Source organism: Apis laboriosa, unplaced genomic scaffold (genome assembly GCF_014066325.1).
Source record: "Apis laboriosa isolate Shangri-la unplaced genomic scaffold, ASM1406632v1 scaffold40_cov151, whole genome shotgun sequence".
NCBI lineage: Eukaryota > Metazoa > Arthropoda > Insecta > Hymenoptera > Apidae > Apis > Apis laboriosa.
Genome location: NW_025223180.1, coordinates 6,095,030 through 6,110,098, shown reverse-complemented (window position 1 = coordinate 6,110,098; position 15,069 = coordinate 6,095,030). Strand labels below are relative to the sequence as shown.

General features: G+C 34.5%; 3 protein-coding genes across 9 annotated transcripts in view; 2 read left to right on the top strand and 1 right to left on the bottom strand.

The window, feature by feature from the left end:
* The first annotated feature begins 543 nt into the window (after window positions 1-543).
* LOC122715732 (smad nuclear interacting protein 1) lies at window positions 544-2,541 on the top strand. Its single transcript, XM_043938148.1, has 4 exons — window positions 544-655; window positions 738-910; window positions 1,014-2,162; window positions 2,244-2,541. Exon 3 carries the CDS (start codon window positions 1,107-1,109, stop codon window positions 2,160-2,162), a length of 1,056 nt encoding a protein of 351 aa, XP_043794083.1. The 5' UTR covers window positions 544-655; window positions 738-910; window positions 1,014-1,106; the 3' UTR covers window positions 2,244-2,541.
* Window positions 2,542-3,212: 671 nt separating this feature from the next.
* LOC122715901 (proto-oncogene tyrosine-protein kinase ROS) overlaps window positions 3,213-15,069 on the bottom strand; it is a 28,058-nt gene continuing 16,201 nt past the window's right edge. For 5 of the 7 annotated variants that reach the window (XM_043938477.1, XM_043938476.1, XM_043938478.1 and 2 more), the window contains 16 exons: window positions 13,485-13,717; window positions 13,134-13,373; window positions 12,310-12,457; window positions 11,706-12,202; window positions 11,301-11,590; window positions 10,870-11,226; window positions 10,475-10,778; window positions 10,062-10,385; window positions 9,373-9,974; window positions 8,663-9,301; window positions 7,187-8,586; window positions 6,685-7,107; window positions 6,338-6,561; window positions 5,794-6,264; window positions 5,355-5,715; window positions 3,213-4,559 (listed from right to left, as the gene is read on the bottom strand). In XM_043938477.1, the coding sequence (XP_043794412.1) occupies window positions 3,685-4,559; window positions 5,355-5,715; window positions 5,794-6,264; window positions 6,338-6,561; window positions 6,685-7,107; window positions 7,187-8,586; window positions 8,663-9,301; window positions 9,373-9,974; window positions 10,062-10,385; window positions 10,475-10,778; window positions 10,870-11,226; window positions 11,301-11,590; window positions 11,706-12,202; window positions 12,310-12,457; window positions 13,134-13,373; window positions 13,485-13,717 (7,388 nt within the window). In that variant the 3' untranslated portion in view covers window positions 3,213-3,684. The remainder of the gene's footprint in view (window positions 4,560-5,354; window positions 5,716-5,793; window positions 6,265-6,337; window positions 6,562-6,684; window positions 7,108-7,186; window positions 8,587-8,662; window positions 9,302-9,372; window positions 9,975-10,061; window positions 10,386-10,474; window positions 10,779-10,869; window positions 11,227-11,300; window positions 11,591-11,705; window positions 12,203-12,309; window positions 12,458-13,133; window positions 13,374-13,484; window positions 13,718-15,069) is intronic. The other 2 variants (XM_043938473.1, XM_043938475.1) reach the window with 2 other exon arrangements.
* On the top strand, window positions 13,923-15,014 carry LOC122715902 (cAMP-dependent protein kinase catalytic subunit 1-like). Its single transcript, XM_043938480.1, has one exon. It carries the CDS (start codon window positions 13,923-13,925, stop codon window positions 15,012-15,014), a length of 1,092 nt encoding a protein of 363 aa, XP_043794415.1.

The window sequence follows — 15,069 nt, the reverse complement described above, 5'->3', positions numbered from 1 at the left end:
TGTAAGAAATAGCGTAAATATTGACTATTAATGCCATCTTTTGAGTATCGAAGATATCAAAATCTTATCTTCTAAAAATACTCAAGAGATAGCGCTAATGATTTATTCCAATTTTATTTCTATCCTTCTTTTATTATTTACTCTCTTTGTCTTCTCGTTGTTTCATTTGCGGCACTCTGAAGATGGCGCTAATTCTCTAATTTTTACCTTTTCTATCCTTCTCTTACTATTCGTTCTCTTTATCTACATTTGAGTGAGTTTTATCGATACACTAGAGATGGCGCTAATGACACGATTTTTCTATTTTTGTCCTTCTACTGTTCTTGTCTAAATTTGTTTTACAAAATTATTTTATTTGTCAAAATTATTGATTAAATATCTTAATATAATCGATTCAATTTTTGTTTTTTTCATATTTATATATCATGTAATAATATTTTATATACATTTACATATATTCACTTTTTTATGTCGTAAAGAAATGTATCAGGTTGAAAAGCAGTGTAAAGAAATTATTTTTAAAATTGGTTGATTTTACCAATTTCTATGATTGAATTGAATTGTTTTATGTTGTATCTCTTATTTATTGTTCTAAAAAACATATCAAACATTTTTTGCGATATTTCAAAACGTAGGATACAAAATATCATTAAATGTAAGTCTATCCTATATTTCATCAATGCTAAAAGACTATGATATAAAATATAATATGATATATAATATGATAAATATTCTAGAATTTACTAGGGAATTATTGAAATACAACATAACAATATATAGATATATTTTATTATTTTAAATTTGGTACGCATAGTTGCGAGTACGCATGTGTTTCATTTGCCACCAATAAGGTAGTTAATATTTTTATAAAATTGAAATCTAAAATATATCTTGATATTAACTGAAAAACGTAAGAATAAACGTATAATTTTTTATGTTTGCTTATTAATAATATTTTAATTATTTCAAACTAAATGTTTTTAACATTTAGTTGTATTATTATTATTTTATAGGTTATCTTGCTCTCATATCGTTTTACATCAAAATGTTAAAAGGGTGATTTGCCAATATTCTGTTAAAGGAATTATATTATATTAAATATAAAAATGTCGAGCAGCAGTTCTGAAAGTAGTGATGATAGCCGTCATGAAAAATCTAGGAAAAGACATAAACATAAATATCCTAACCAAGAAAGACGATCGAACAGAAAGGAATTGTGCAACAAGAATAAAAGTTACAGAGATAGGAGAGAAGGTAGGGACGTTCACAAATTTAGCAGAGAAGTAAGAAGAGAAAATAATGATATACATCGTGATAGATCACAAGGCGAACGGGATAGGGCATATAGGGATAGTCGACATGATCATCCAAGGAGGGAAGATGATAGACAATATGATAGAAGAAGATATGACAGATCACCTTTAAGAAGAGAAGAATCTCGTCCAAGACACAGAGATTATGAGGAGAAAACTAAAAAGCACAGAGAATCTATGGAATATACTAAGAAACATGACAATGTAAATAAAGAAACAAGGAATAATTTTGAAGAGGTAAAAGTAAAAAAAGAACCTTCACCAGAATGGGGTAAACCTATTGTTAAAACAGAACTTAAACCAAAGCCACAAGAAAAAGAGAAACCAAATTTTGAATTATCTGGAAAATTAACAGAAGACAGAAATACTGTTAATGGTGTAATAATTAAATATTCTGAACCTCCAGATGCAAGAAAACCAAAACGTAGATGGAGATTATATCCTTTTAAAGGAGAAAAGGCATTGCCTACATTATATGTACATAGGCAATCAGCTTACCTTATGGGAAGAGACCGTAAAGTTGCTGACATTCCTTTAGATCATCCTTCATGTTCTAAGCAGCATGCTGTTTTACAATATCGTTTAGTATCTTTTCAAAAAGAAGGTGGTGGTGAAGGAAAAAGAGTTCGTCCTTACCTTATAGATCTAGAATCTGCAAATGGTACATTTGTAAATAATGTAAAATTGGAACCAAGAAGATACCATGAATTATTAGAAAGAGATGTAGTACGATTTGGATTCAGTTCTAGGGAATATGTTTTATTACATGAACATAGTAAAGATGATTCGTTAGATGATGATGTTCCCTTAACAACTACAAATGCAACTACTGTTACTACTACTGCATAGGTATTACATTTTTTAATTTATAATATTTATTAAACGTTTTATTTCTTTTAGAAGTTAAGATATTTATATATTTTATTTCAGGATTTTACTGTAAAATATTTAAGAACTTATAAAATATTTTAAATATATTATCTGAATATATAATTTACTTATTAGGACAAATTGTAAGGCTAAGTTATGATTCTCTTTAAGTAAAAAAACTATAAAAAAAATTAATCAATTCTTATATAGAATATTAATAATAATATAATATTTGTTTTATGAAATTTTTTCTTAACAAAAAAAATTGTCAGCACACAAGTTTCACATTTTATCTAATCAGGAACAAAAATTGATTGTAAGAAATCATTTTTGAAATACATTGAAATTTATTCATTTATATTTAGAAATTTATTTACCCAACTTAAATAATAAATTTTGTATGTTATATGCAATTTTATAACAGTATTTGTATATTGTATAGATATGTATATATAAAATATACAAAATTTATGTAGAAATTATTTTTTTAATATATTTTCTAATATAATTTTGTAGAAATATTTACAAAATTTGATTTTCTTACTTACAAACCACAAAATTTATAATATTATATAGACAATATATAATATTTTTTTTAAATAAAACAATTAAAAAATATAATACAAAAATTATGAAATTATTTTTTTTATTTAATTTTCAAATACTAAATAGCATTTATTGATGTTCGTATCTTAATTTATAAATTCTTTTACCAATTCTATTTTTATAAACTATTTAGTCTTTTAATGTTCTAAGTAAAGAAAATTTCAGGCTTATTCTTATTATCCTATATTTCACAATAATTCTCTGGATGGATATTTATAATATTATTTTAATACTTTCATGGAAAAAATTATTGAAATTCAAAAAATATAAATTCAAAAATTTATATTAATAAAATATTTACACTCTTTGGATTTTATTGCTAATAAAATAATAATAATGAAATTTTAAAATATAAATTTCAAAAATTATCAGTTCAGTCACATTAAATTTAATCTTGTAATTAATTGTACTATTTTAAAAAGAATCACTATATTTATATGTAAAACTTAACAAATGTTTAATGTAATATGAATATCAATTTTAATGCTATATTTTATACTATCACTAAATATGAATTTGTACAATGAACAGTGAAAATTTAATCGTACTTTTGCGTCATTAAATAAATACATTAGTTACACTAAAGTAGTATCAAAAACTATTATAGATTAATCACGTATAATACTCTATAACTATTCTCGTTTCTTAGATACTAAACAATAAATCTGATTATCTGATTATTAACTAAACCTATTACTAAAAATCTTCTGCCACAATTTATGTAAAATAAATTTCAAATATTTAAATCTAAAATATGTACATATACATTAATATGGCAGTTTAAAGCTATGGAACTTTATACATGTTTCCAGTTTTGATATAATTATCATTGAAATTATAGTTTTGTTATAGAAACATATTTTAAATGATAATATCTATTACATCTTTAACAATTTCACGATCCATTTACTCTTACAGCATCCGTATTAATGTTCGTATACGTAACTATATTGTTGCTATCTTCAACAACTGGAGTTTGTCTTAACAAATTTAATAATGCACTGTTTATCACTAAAGGTATATTAGCTTTACCATTTTGTAAATTAGAATGAGTTCTTTGAATTTTCGGTAATGTATTCTTCGCGACGTTATCAGTTGATTCACCAGTTCCTCCAATAACACAATTCTTTAATGGAAGAACATTTTGTGAACTAATTAACGATGAACTAGGTCGAGTAGGTGGTGCTAAACTAATATTCGAGCTTAAAGAACTAGAGCTTCTACCTTCTAAACTTATTTCAGATCCCCGTCGTTCAGTTACATTTCTTTTATTTTTCCGTTGATCAGTCAATGACGTAAATGAATCTCTTTTTAATATCGCTTTAATAGTAGGATTAGTTAATTTCGAACTATCTAAAGTATTACATTTCTCAGTCATATTTGTGATCGATGCCCTTTTACGTTCCGATAAATTTAAACTAGATATCGATGATCTTTTATCACATTTTTTTTCCAATTGTTCTTTAATATCATTTGAAATGATATCTTTTTGTTCTTGCGATGCATCAGAATGCAAATTACTTTTTACATCTACGTTTGTACTAGCTTTATTTGTATTGGCTAAATTTTGATCGGATATGTGAATTGATCGTGGCACTTCGTATCCGTTTGTTGAATTTTCTTTTAGAATAATATCTTCGTTATCTGCTAATAATTCTAAATATTTTGGCATTTCCCCTGATTGTGATGTAGGTGTTGCATTATGAGAATTCTGAAGGAATGGTTGCATATCTCGACTACCTTCTGAACTGCTGGATTTCCATGAATTCCCTGAGAAAATTGATCTTATTACATTCAATTTCAATAAATAATTTTGATATGAATTAACGTGAGTAGAATAGAGACATTGATCGAGAAAGCAGGATACATACAGATGAGTTTCACGAAGAGAACCTACCTGAATTGTTATGATTTTGGTTCTCGTCAGCAAAGTAAGCCATGTTAGAGACGCCTGCAAGCATGAGCCATGCAATGATAAATATATATTCAAGCAAATTGTTAAATTTATATATTGAACACTTTAATGGTGATGCATCTTGTCGAGTTGAATCATAATTATTGAACATGATTATGTAATAAACAATATGTTCATTTTATGATATATGAAAAATAAATTGAATTTTTTAAATACATTCATTTATTAGATAATTCTATTAGTCAAAAAAGCAGTTATTAGCTTATTTAGAAATTTTACTATGAAAATCGTATAGATATACGATTATATCCATAAGCAATAGGAAAGGTTTTAGTCATAAATGATTGAACATTTTTAGATGAATTTTTTTATATCATCCCCAATTCAAAATAAAAACTTTTAACTTTTAATTTTGCAAACATGTCAAAGAATTGATGCAAATGTACATCTTTAGACTGAAATGCATGTGAGGGGTGAGATAAAAAACGTAACATTGAACTTTGTAAGAACCATTCTAATAAGCGATCTGAAATCTTATAAGCTAAAATGTGTTTGTTCAATTGGCAATTAATACATTTGAAAAAAAATGTAGATTTATGTTCCATGCCAGAGAGTCATATAATGCAAATCTATATATAATAGAAACTTACCCCTTCTAGATAAGTAATAACTAGCAACTGGATTTAATTGCGCATCCTCTATAGTACTTCGAAGACTAACTATATTTTCTAGACAAACTTTAAAACTTGGTCTGGTATCAACATCACTCCAACAACGCAACATAAGTTGATGTAACGCGAGTGGACAATTCAAAGGTTTGGACAATCTTCCACCTGCACGTACATGATGCAATACTTCGATATTTGTTCTGGCAGGATACGGTTGTTGGCCCAACGACGTAATTTCCCACATTAATACACCAAATGCCCAGACATCACTCTGCGAGGTGAATACACCATCTACTAAAGATTCAGGTGCCATCCATCGAACAGGAAGTAATCCTTCTCCTTCCTATGATGGAAATTGAAATATTTATTTTATCTTTTTTTATTTTATACTAAAAATTATTAGATTAGATAGAATATTTACTTTTCGATAATAATCGTTTTTGTATATATCTCTAGCAAGTCCAAAATCACCAATCTTAACAACACGATTCTCTCGATCTTTGGCCGATACCAAACAATTTCTACACGCAAGATCTCTATGTACAAAATGAAGCTCTTCTAAGTAACGGCATCCTCTTGCTACGTCTTCACACATGGCAAGTAAATCTTGCAATCGTAACGCGTGTGAATCCGATGGTTGCAGAGATCGACTTGCCCTTAAATAACTCAATAAGTCCCCAGCCTCCATTAGTTCCAACACCAATAACGGTGGATCCGTATCTAAGCAAACTCCTAAAAGTCTGAGTACATGTTTATGTCGAAAATGACTCATGAGTCTAGCTTCCTGAAGGAATTCTGTCTTTTCTTGAGCCGAAGCTCCCTTTCGAAGCGTTTTAATTGCGACTGGTGTAATTCCTGGCCTTTCCAAATCCTTCGCATTTCCTTGAAATACCTAAAAGATTTTGATATTTACAATAATGATATAATTTTACAATCTCATGAAGTATTTATAATTTATCACTTACTTCTCCGAAAGCTCCACTACCCAAAAATTTCGCTAATGTTATTTGTTCCCTTCTAATTTTAGGAAGGGTAGAATCGTCCGAATCGTTTTGCAATGTAGACGCGTATAACGCGTTGGATTGAACGAAATTTCCACGTGGTATCTCTCGAAGTGTCGCTAATTCGACATCGCTTACTAACGGAGGTAAGACCGCCTTTTTATCTTCTTTGCGTTGTCGGTACACTGCTGGATTACAAAAAAAGAACTTATCTTTTACAGTATTGTCGATACGACTTTTTATAAATTTAAACAAGAATTATTTTAAACGTTAAAAAATATATATTTTATTTATAATTATCATACACTTACGGCAAAGGAAATAACAGGAACAAATGAGCATAATAATGATAACAGGAACGCTAAGTCCCAACACTAAGCCAAGATGTTGTTGAGCCGCTAATATCCCTCCGGTAGCTTCCGTTAAATCAATGATCGGGCTGGATCTGCTCCAACCACCGAAACCGTACGCGTTCCTAGCTTGAACTCGAAACCTGTACTTGTCATCCATGTCTCCTGTGATTATCCAGTAATTGTCTGTACCATTGTAATACAACTTCCAACTTGCGTTCCCAGTCGAGTCTATTTGCTCGTTAATCTCATTGATTTTCATCCCTTCAACACGGTATAACGTGATTTGCGAACCATGAGCTTGTGCCGGTTTCCAATTCAATTGATAAACTGAATTACGAAGTTTGGTTACCGTAGGCATACCAGGAGCACTCGGTACATCACCTATTTTCCAAGTGAATTCAAAACGATGTATCATTGTAAAGAAAGCAAGGAGGTTAAAGTTAAAATCAAAGTTTATTACCTAAAGTTTGAAACGTGAATCTTCCATCAGTTGGCCATACGAAATCCTTCTTGTAATTAGGATATCTCAGAAGTAAGTGGAATTTGTACAAAGTTCGAGGTTGCAGTTTCTTGATAAAATACGTCACTTTGTCCTTATCTACCTTGAAATCGTTTGCCACTTGCCAATCTTCCATGGCAACATCTTTATACTCTAACGTATATCTGACCATCAAGTTGATCGTTGGTATCCAAGATACGTTCAAGCTATTTACGCTAACTCCAGTTAAAGTTAAATTATTGGGTTCCGGATACATTTTAACTATTTGACTTGAACTTTCACTGTAAACATCGTTGACGTGAGTGGGATAAGCACGGACGAACACCAGATATTCTTGATCGGGTAACCACGGTTCTAACATGGTGAAGTATCTACCGTCCGTAGTACGCTCCGTACCCTTTATAAACTCTCCCTTCTGTCGTGCCCCATTTATTAATCGAACCAGTCTCCAATGCACTTCGTATCTCACTGCTGGGGCGTTTAATATTTTTGGCGGCATCCAATATACAATGGCCAAAGTTGGCGTGAGTGCTTCGACAGTGACGTTTTCTGGAGCCGTAGGTGTTCCTGCTTCGGTTTGTAATACAACACCGGAACCAAATTCTAAGCTCATCGATTCCAAATTGGCATAATAATTACTCAAAGCCAGTTTCAATCCATAATTCGTAAAAGGCTTCAAATCCTTTATTTCGTATTCTGTGTTGTAAGTTTGTAACTTTATCCTGTCGCCGTTCTCGCACATATTAGGATCATTTTCTAAACACTGAGATACGTATATCGTGTACAATGTGGTGGGTAAACTGTATCTTTCGCAACCAAATTGTGGAACAGGCTCGGGAAGTCTGACGGTAATACTGTTTGCCAATTTTTTCATTTCTTCCACATTGTAGGATACTTGATGAGGGATCAAACAGTTCGTGATCGGATAGGTTTGCAAAGATTTTCCAAGAGCTTTGATGCTTCGTACGGATGGCAAATAGAAGTGTCTGATCTCCGCGTCATCGGGATATTTTTTATTTACAAAGTAAATCTGGTCTTCCGCGATGTTGGACCAATAAATATTCATCTTATCGACCGTTAACGATTTTGGCGGTAATCCTTTATTGAAACTCGCGCTTGCTATCAAATTACATGCACAACCATCGATATCGGCGATATTTAAGTGACCTTCTAACGAAATCCAATACATGACCGGTTTCTGAAAATTGGTACTGTCGATGGTCATTACCGGACTGACAGACGGTCTGTAAGGACAGGAACAATCATCTATATAATTGAAGAACGGTTGAATGTCTCTCCCGTCTAAATTAGATTGCATTATTATCCCGCCATCTTTTTTAGTCTCTATCCAATACAATGATCTGTAATAGATTAAAACAGATTATAAAATAAACTTAAAGGACACGTTGAAAAAGATTCTGTAAAAATAGTAGCTACCCTGTGGATGGTAATATATCAAGATTTACGATACGTCTGCTCGACGTGACGATACTTTCGTACTTGAGAATTCCAACTTGCCACATGGTCAAATCTAATTTCATTATGCGTCCGCCATTTTCTTTATAACTCAACTCAGACCAGTAAAGATGCCTCGCAACCCAATCGACAGTTATGCTAAGTGCACTATTGTTTAATGACAACATTTTAGTAGCATTTGATCCATTCAAATCCGATGTTACCAGTTCCCTCATTTCGTTGATCCAATAAATCTTGCTCTCTGCAGCCAGATAAGTAACCTCGACCGCGATATGTCGAGTAATTGTATAGTTCACTTCCTGATCTAAATCGGATATTCTAACCGCGTCCATCGTAGCGACCAACAATTGTGGCACCGGATTTTCGTATATCGTGGAAATGTTGATCACGTCTGTGTACAATCCCGCGCCAATTTTCGTATGGGCTCGAACTTGAAAATAATATGTCATATTTGGCAAGAGGTCTTGAACGGTGTACTCTAACAATGTGGATGGGATAAGTGATTGATCGCAGATTTGTATCTCGACGTTGTGCTCCTTGAACCAACATTGTACCGTATACCCTGTGATCAGACCATTCGTGAACTCGGGCTGATCCCATCTGTAAACCAATCGTCAATCATTTGAAATAAATAAATTCTACTAACTACGATAAATATCTTCATCATTTACCTAAATATCGCAAATATATCAATGTTTTCGCTCAGCGGTTCTTTATGAAATTCTATAAATGCTCTGGAATTCGTTGGTTGACTCGGAACACTCTGCGGTGATCTCAATATCTTTCTCGTATGATGAGCCGTTTCCCAATACGTAAACGCTTTTACAGTGACTTCGAGAACCGAATAAGGTAAAATCTGTTCGGAATTATTGTAAGGCATCGATGTTTCCGTAGTTATCTCTGGATTTGAATTGGTGTTGATATAATCAGCAAATTTCACTTCATAAAACACAGTCCCATAATTGATATTCTCCACCGGGTCCCAGGATATATTGAAGTTTCTCCATGTTCCTTCCACTCTAATACTGTCATAATTGACGGCGTTGGGCAATACCGTTACAGTCTCGGATGTAAAGTTCTTCGGATATTGATGGAGTGCCGGATCCATGATAGCTACCATGTGAAGGCCCGACAAAGTGATACCATTTATTATAGCCGTGTTTTGGCCAGACAAATCGCCTATCACCGCATTCCGATCGTCTTGAAGCCAGAGAAGATGTTCTGAGAAGTAGCATAAAGGACCTTGCATGTTTGGATGTTGCAGAGCAGAGATCTTAAAAGATAATATCAAAGAAAAAGTATCATTATAATTCTTTCTTTTTCATAAAATTTATTTGAAATATAATTTAACGATAAAAACCTTTTCAGGCACGATTTTGTGGCTCATAGAAATCCTCTCAGACGTTGGTGCTCGATAAACAATAGATCCACTTTCGTAACTCCGAACGATCCAATAAACGAATCTGTTTTCTGTGTCCAATGTTAACCCCATCACTTGTTTTCCATTAAATATTTCATCCGAGTGATAATATCTTCTGTCCTGTCCGTTCAGACGAGCTACTTCAACAGCATGGCCTGTCGACCAATATAGATATGCTTCCAAAGAATCGATCATTAATTCTTTAACGATGGCCAAGATCGACATGGGTTCTTGATGAGATCCATTTAAATTGGCTCTTGTTATCTAAACGAGAAATATAGACGAAATATAGATGAATTAATATGGATTAAAATATCTGACTAATAAGATTAAAATATAATCATTTGATTTACAATTTGTTGCTTTGGATTAGCCCAATACAATTTTTTCGATATCCAATCGACGGCAACGCTTCCGACAGAGTGAATATTCATCTTCATCTTTTGATGACTCGTGATGTTGTAACGATACAATGCAGAATTGTTTCCTACGATGTAGAGTACATCTTTGTACCAACTGACATCAACAATATGATAATCAACCTCCACTTCTTTCAAACTCGCTTTGTATATCAAAGTATCGATATTTTCTCCGGTTACATCGCTCCTTAGGAGACCTTCGTTCGCGGACCACAATATGGACGCGTGCGATCCGTCTCTAGGAAATTAATCATAAATGAATATCGATCAAACGTATTCTTTTTTGTCAAGAAGAAGAAACAAATTTTAAATGATTTGATTAATTTTACCTCAATGTTCGACCCCTGAACTCGGTGGACCAAGGTCCTCTGCCAGCGCTCGTGTAAGCTGCCGCTTTAATCGAGTATTCTGATTTCTCTCGAAGATTATGCACAGTATGAGACGAGCCAGCGATATCTTTCTGATGGATGGTCTCTCCGGTAGACTCGTCTTTGATCTCCAATTCGTAAGACCAATTCTGCCAAGCGCCTTTCCCCTGACCGCCCAACAGATGAGGCGCTTGCCAGGAAACTTTCGCCCTCTCCACCCCCAACACAGCTTGCACGCCTGTAGGAGGATTTACGGGGACAGGAACGGGCTGGCTCGCGTCCATAAGTACATTGACACTGACAAATGAACCGTTCGATCTGGAAGGAAGAAACGTTCATTCAAGCGTTCGTATCGGCATCGACGTTGACCGAATAAGAATGAACTTTCGCACCTATCTGGATAAGCATTGTGAAAATATCTGTTTTGTCCCGAATGGTATCCTTCTATCAATACCTCTTCCCCGTTCGTCCAATAAAACAAACCGTTCGCCATAGCCAAGGAGACCACGTTCTTGAATTTCGGTTGCTGCGTATTGGCGCGAAGATTTAAAACTTCGCGACCATCCAAAGAGACAGATATTACGGTGTTTTGGATATGATGGGGAACCAATAAACGAAAGTTCGTGTGATCGACGGTGAATGCTCCTAAATCGGCGTCTTCTAGAATCAAATATGGCTGAACCTGCGAAAATTGATCTAAGGTCATTTGCAATTGAATGTTTCGATGGTGGAAGTAAATTGGTTGAACATTGGCAGATAGAAATCAACTTTTTCATCGTGTATCGTTGGAAACGTACCTCGTGCTTCACTCCATTACTTATATCAGCCAGATCTAATCGATATAAACCGCCTCTGGTGACCCAGAACAAGTAACCATTGTACGGATCTACCTCGATGTGTGTGGGTCGCGTTAAGAAACCAGCCACGGCTACCGTCAAACCTCTTCCGTCTAAATTGCATCTAGCTATCTGCCAAACCGTGGTCGCGTGTTTCACCTCGCCCAAAATGTACAGGTGAAGGTTTAACCAGTCAACGGATAGACTGAGAGGCTTGAAGTTCACTTGGCTGGGGCTAAGTATCACCGTGGGTGTCGTTCGTTTCGTGATTGACGTTCTGTACACGTATCCCAAAGAATCGGAAATGAAAAGCTGCGCGGAGGCTACGTGAATCGCCACTCCTCGAATTGTGCTCGTGTTTTCGTAAACCACACTGGGATCGTCCAACATATCCGCGTCCTGTTTCATAACCACGTGCTGACCTCCAAGAATTAAAATAGGTTGTTGCGTGTCTTTCACTGGAACATCACGAATATTTTTAACATCTCTCTTTTTGGATCTTATCGTTTGGATAATGATCATTTGATCAGTTTGAAAGTTTAATTCGCTCAGCGATGAAACGTACCAGCCGGTTCTGGATTTGTCATGATGTAAGTTACCGCAGGTGGTCCCTCACCAACTCCGTTTCTCATGGTCACGCTAATGGAATAATTCTTGTTCGGTTCAAGATTTTGAAACATGTAGTGATCCGTGTTCTCCGATGCTGGTATATCCTGTCGATCGATTATAAAACAGTATTAATCAAACTGTCAAAGTATCTTTCCCTTTCGATCCCTCGTTGGACATGTACAATTGGTATGCGAATAGGAAGAGAAACGCCATGCCAGAAACGTATTTCGTGAGAGATCTGGTTCTTACAAGTTAACAAATTGATGTTATCAGGATCATGAGTAACGATTAATTAATAAAGGTCCATGTACAATAATATGTAAGTATTATTCGATATAAATAATTTTACAAAATTTAAAAAACTATGGTTAATCGTATCAACAGGCAGTATCAATAATTATAAATATATTCTATAATTTAAAAAGATTAAAATCGAAGAAAACATGCATACGTTCCAAACATGCTTTTACTTATCAATATACATTATATTTGGGGGAAAGTGTGCAGCCTTGTAGAACCAGTTGCTATTTCGGACAGTGCTTTCTGCTACGACAGTTAGAAAGAAGAGAAAAGAGCAATCGACTTTATATCGATGTGCTAAATAGTGATTATAACAGCTTAAAGAGAATAGCTCGAATAGCTTTGACTCGTGTCAGAGAATAATGCATTTTGCCAATAGTAATAGATAACTACGCGCAACGACAAAAAGATTTCAAGAGAAGAAACGAACGATCGATGAGAGTATCGTTTGCATTATTGTAGTTCTGGCGTGGCGTATACCTTAAGCTGGGAGTGATCAGCCCCTTGCAGACGCAGGACATAAGACAAAAGTGGCCCATTGGGGAAAGGGCCCGGTTCCCAAGACACAGACGCGCGGCAACTGTCTACTGCCACCGCTCTTACAATTACCGGTGCTGAGGTTGGTAAACCGGCCGCCAGCGTTCGTATCACGACGCTTGGAGCGGAGACGATAGGCTCGGGATTGTGCTGAGACGATTTTAAAAGTAACGCTACGCGAAACTGTAATTCAACGAATGAAAGAATACAAATAATCGATATAAATAATGGGAATAACATAGAATACACATATTATTAATAGATTAAATATCTGTAATAGATTAGAGAACTTACCCTGTACTTTGTATAAGGTTGCAAATTCTCGACCAAAATCTGATCATCCTCACCCCACGATTGATTTCTGCAATATTGCCATGTCTCGGCCAATTCTTCGTACCTCCATTGCACTAAGTACGAAATGCCTCCGCCACGTCTTTCGATGTCTATTCCTTTCCATTCAAGGCGCAAGGAAGTCGCGGTCAACGAGTCAGCTACCAGTGCTGGTGCCGGTGGAATACCTATTTCCGCTGATAACGAGCATCGATGGATATCAGTATCGTTATTGCGTAGAGATCGTATATTTGATCACGAGGATCGCATGTAAATTAGACAAAAATCGAATATCGATATTGCGATATTGTTGTTGTTTCCTATTCGACCGTCAATTCATAACATAACCACGTTATTATAGTTATTGTGCATTAACATTATTTAATTTGCAAAAAATTTTTAATGGAATTTGAAAAACGTAAAGTCAATGACGAATTACTTTTGAATGACAAAGAGGATGAGACTTTCGATGATTTCGCGGAATATAAGAAAATACTCGATGAATTGAAAGTTTCGTTCTTTGAAAGATGGAAGATTAACAAAGTCGATAACGTTAATCTAAACGATTTCGAACGATTTCGAACAATTGGGACCGGTGCATTCGGACGTGTTATACTCGTGAAATATAAAACTTCTGAAACTTACTACGCTATGAAAATCTTGGATAAATCGAAACTCGTGAAATTGAAGCAGGTGGATCATACGTACAACGAAAAGAGGATATTAGAATGCGTCAGATTCCCGTTTATCGTCTTCATGGAATTCTGTTTCAAAGACAATTCGTACGTGTATATGGTGTTACCGTATATCAGTGGTGGAGAAATGTTCACGCATTTAAGACGAATGGGAAAGTTCGAGGAAAATCTGGCACGATTCTACGCCGCCCAAGTTGCTCTTGCATTAGAATATCTTCATCATTGTAGCCTGGTTTATAGAGATTTGAAACCAGAAAATATTTTAATTCAGAATACGGGCTATCTCAAAATAACGGACTTTGGCTTCTGTAAAATGATCAACGGTAGAACTTGGACTCTTTGCGGTACTCCTGAATATCTCGCGCCGGAAGTGATATTGTCGAAAGGATACGGCAAATCTGTCGATTGGTGGAGTTTTGGCGTTTTAATTTACGAGATGAATGCTGGTTATCCGCCATTTTTTTCGCGAGATCCGATGAAAATATACGAGAAGATCGTCGCTGGTAAATACAAATTCGCTCATCATTTCGGCGGAGAATTAAGAGATATTTTGAAGAACATACTGCAAGTAGATCTTACAAAGAGATACGGTAATTTGAAATCTGGTAGCATGGATATCAAAAGTCACAAATGGTTTCAGCCGATCAAATGGTTAGATGTGTATAATCAAAAGATATTACCTACTTTTATACCGAAATGCATATCGCCTGATGACACTAGCAACTTCGATTATTACGATGAGGAACCATTAAAAGTGGCCACGGTAGATCGTTACGCTAAAGAATTCGAGAAGTTTTGATCGAAAATCGTGATTCAAAGATGACGTGTATTAAAAATACAGATCCTAAAGAGGA

Bases quoted from the DNA above. Each gene is read 5' to 3' on its own strand.
- LOC122715732 (XM_043938148.1), top strand. From the start codon at position 1,107: ATGTCGAGCAGCAGTTCTGAAAGTAGTGATGATAGCCGTCATGAAAAA.
- LOC122715902 (XM_043938480.1), top strand. From the start codon at position 13,923: ATGGAATTTGAAAAACGTAAAGTCAATGACGAATTACTTTTGAATGAC.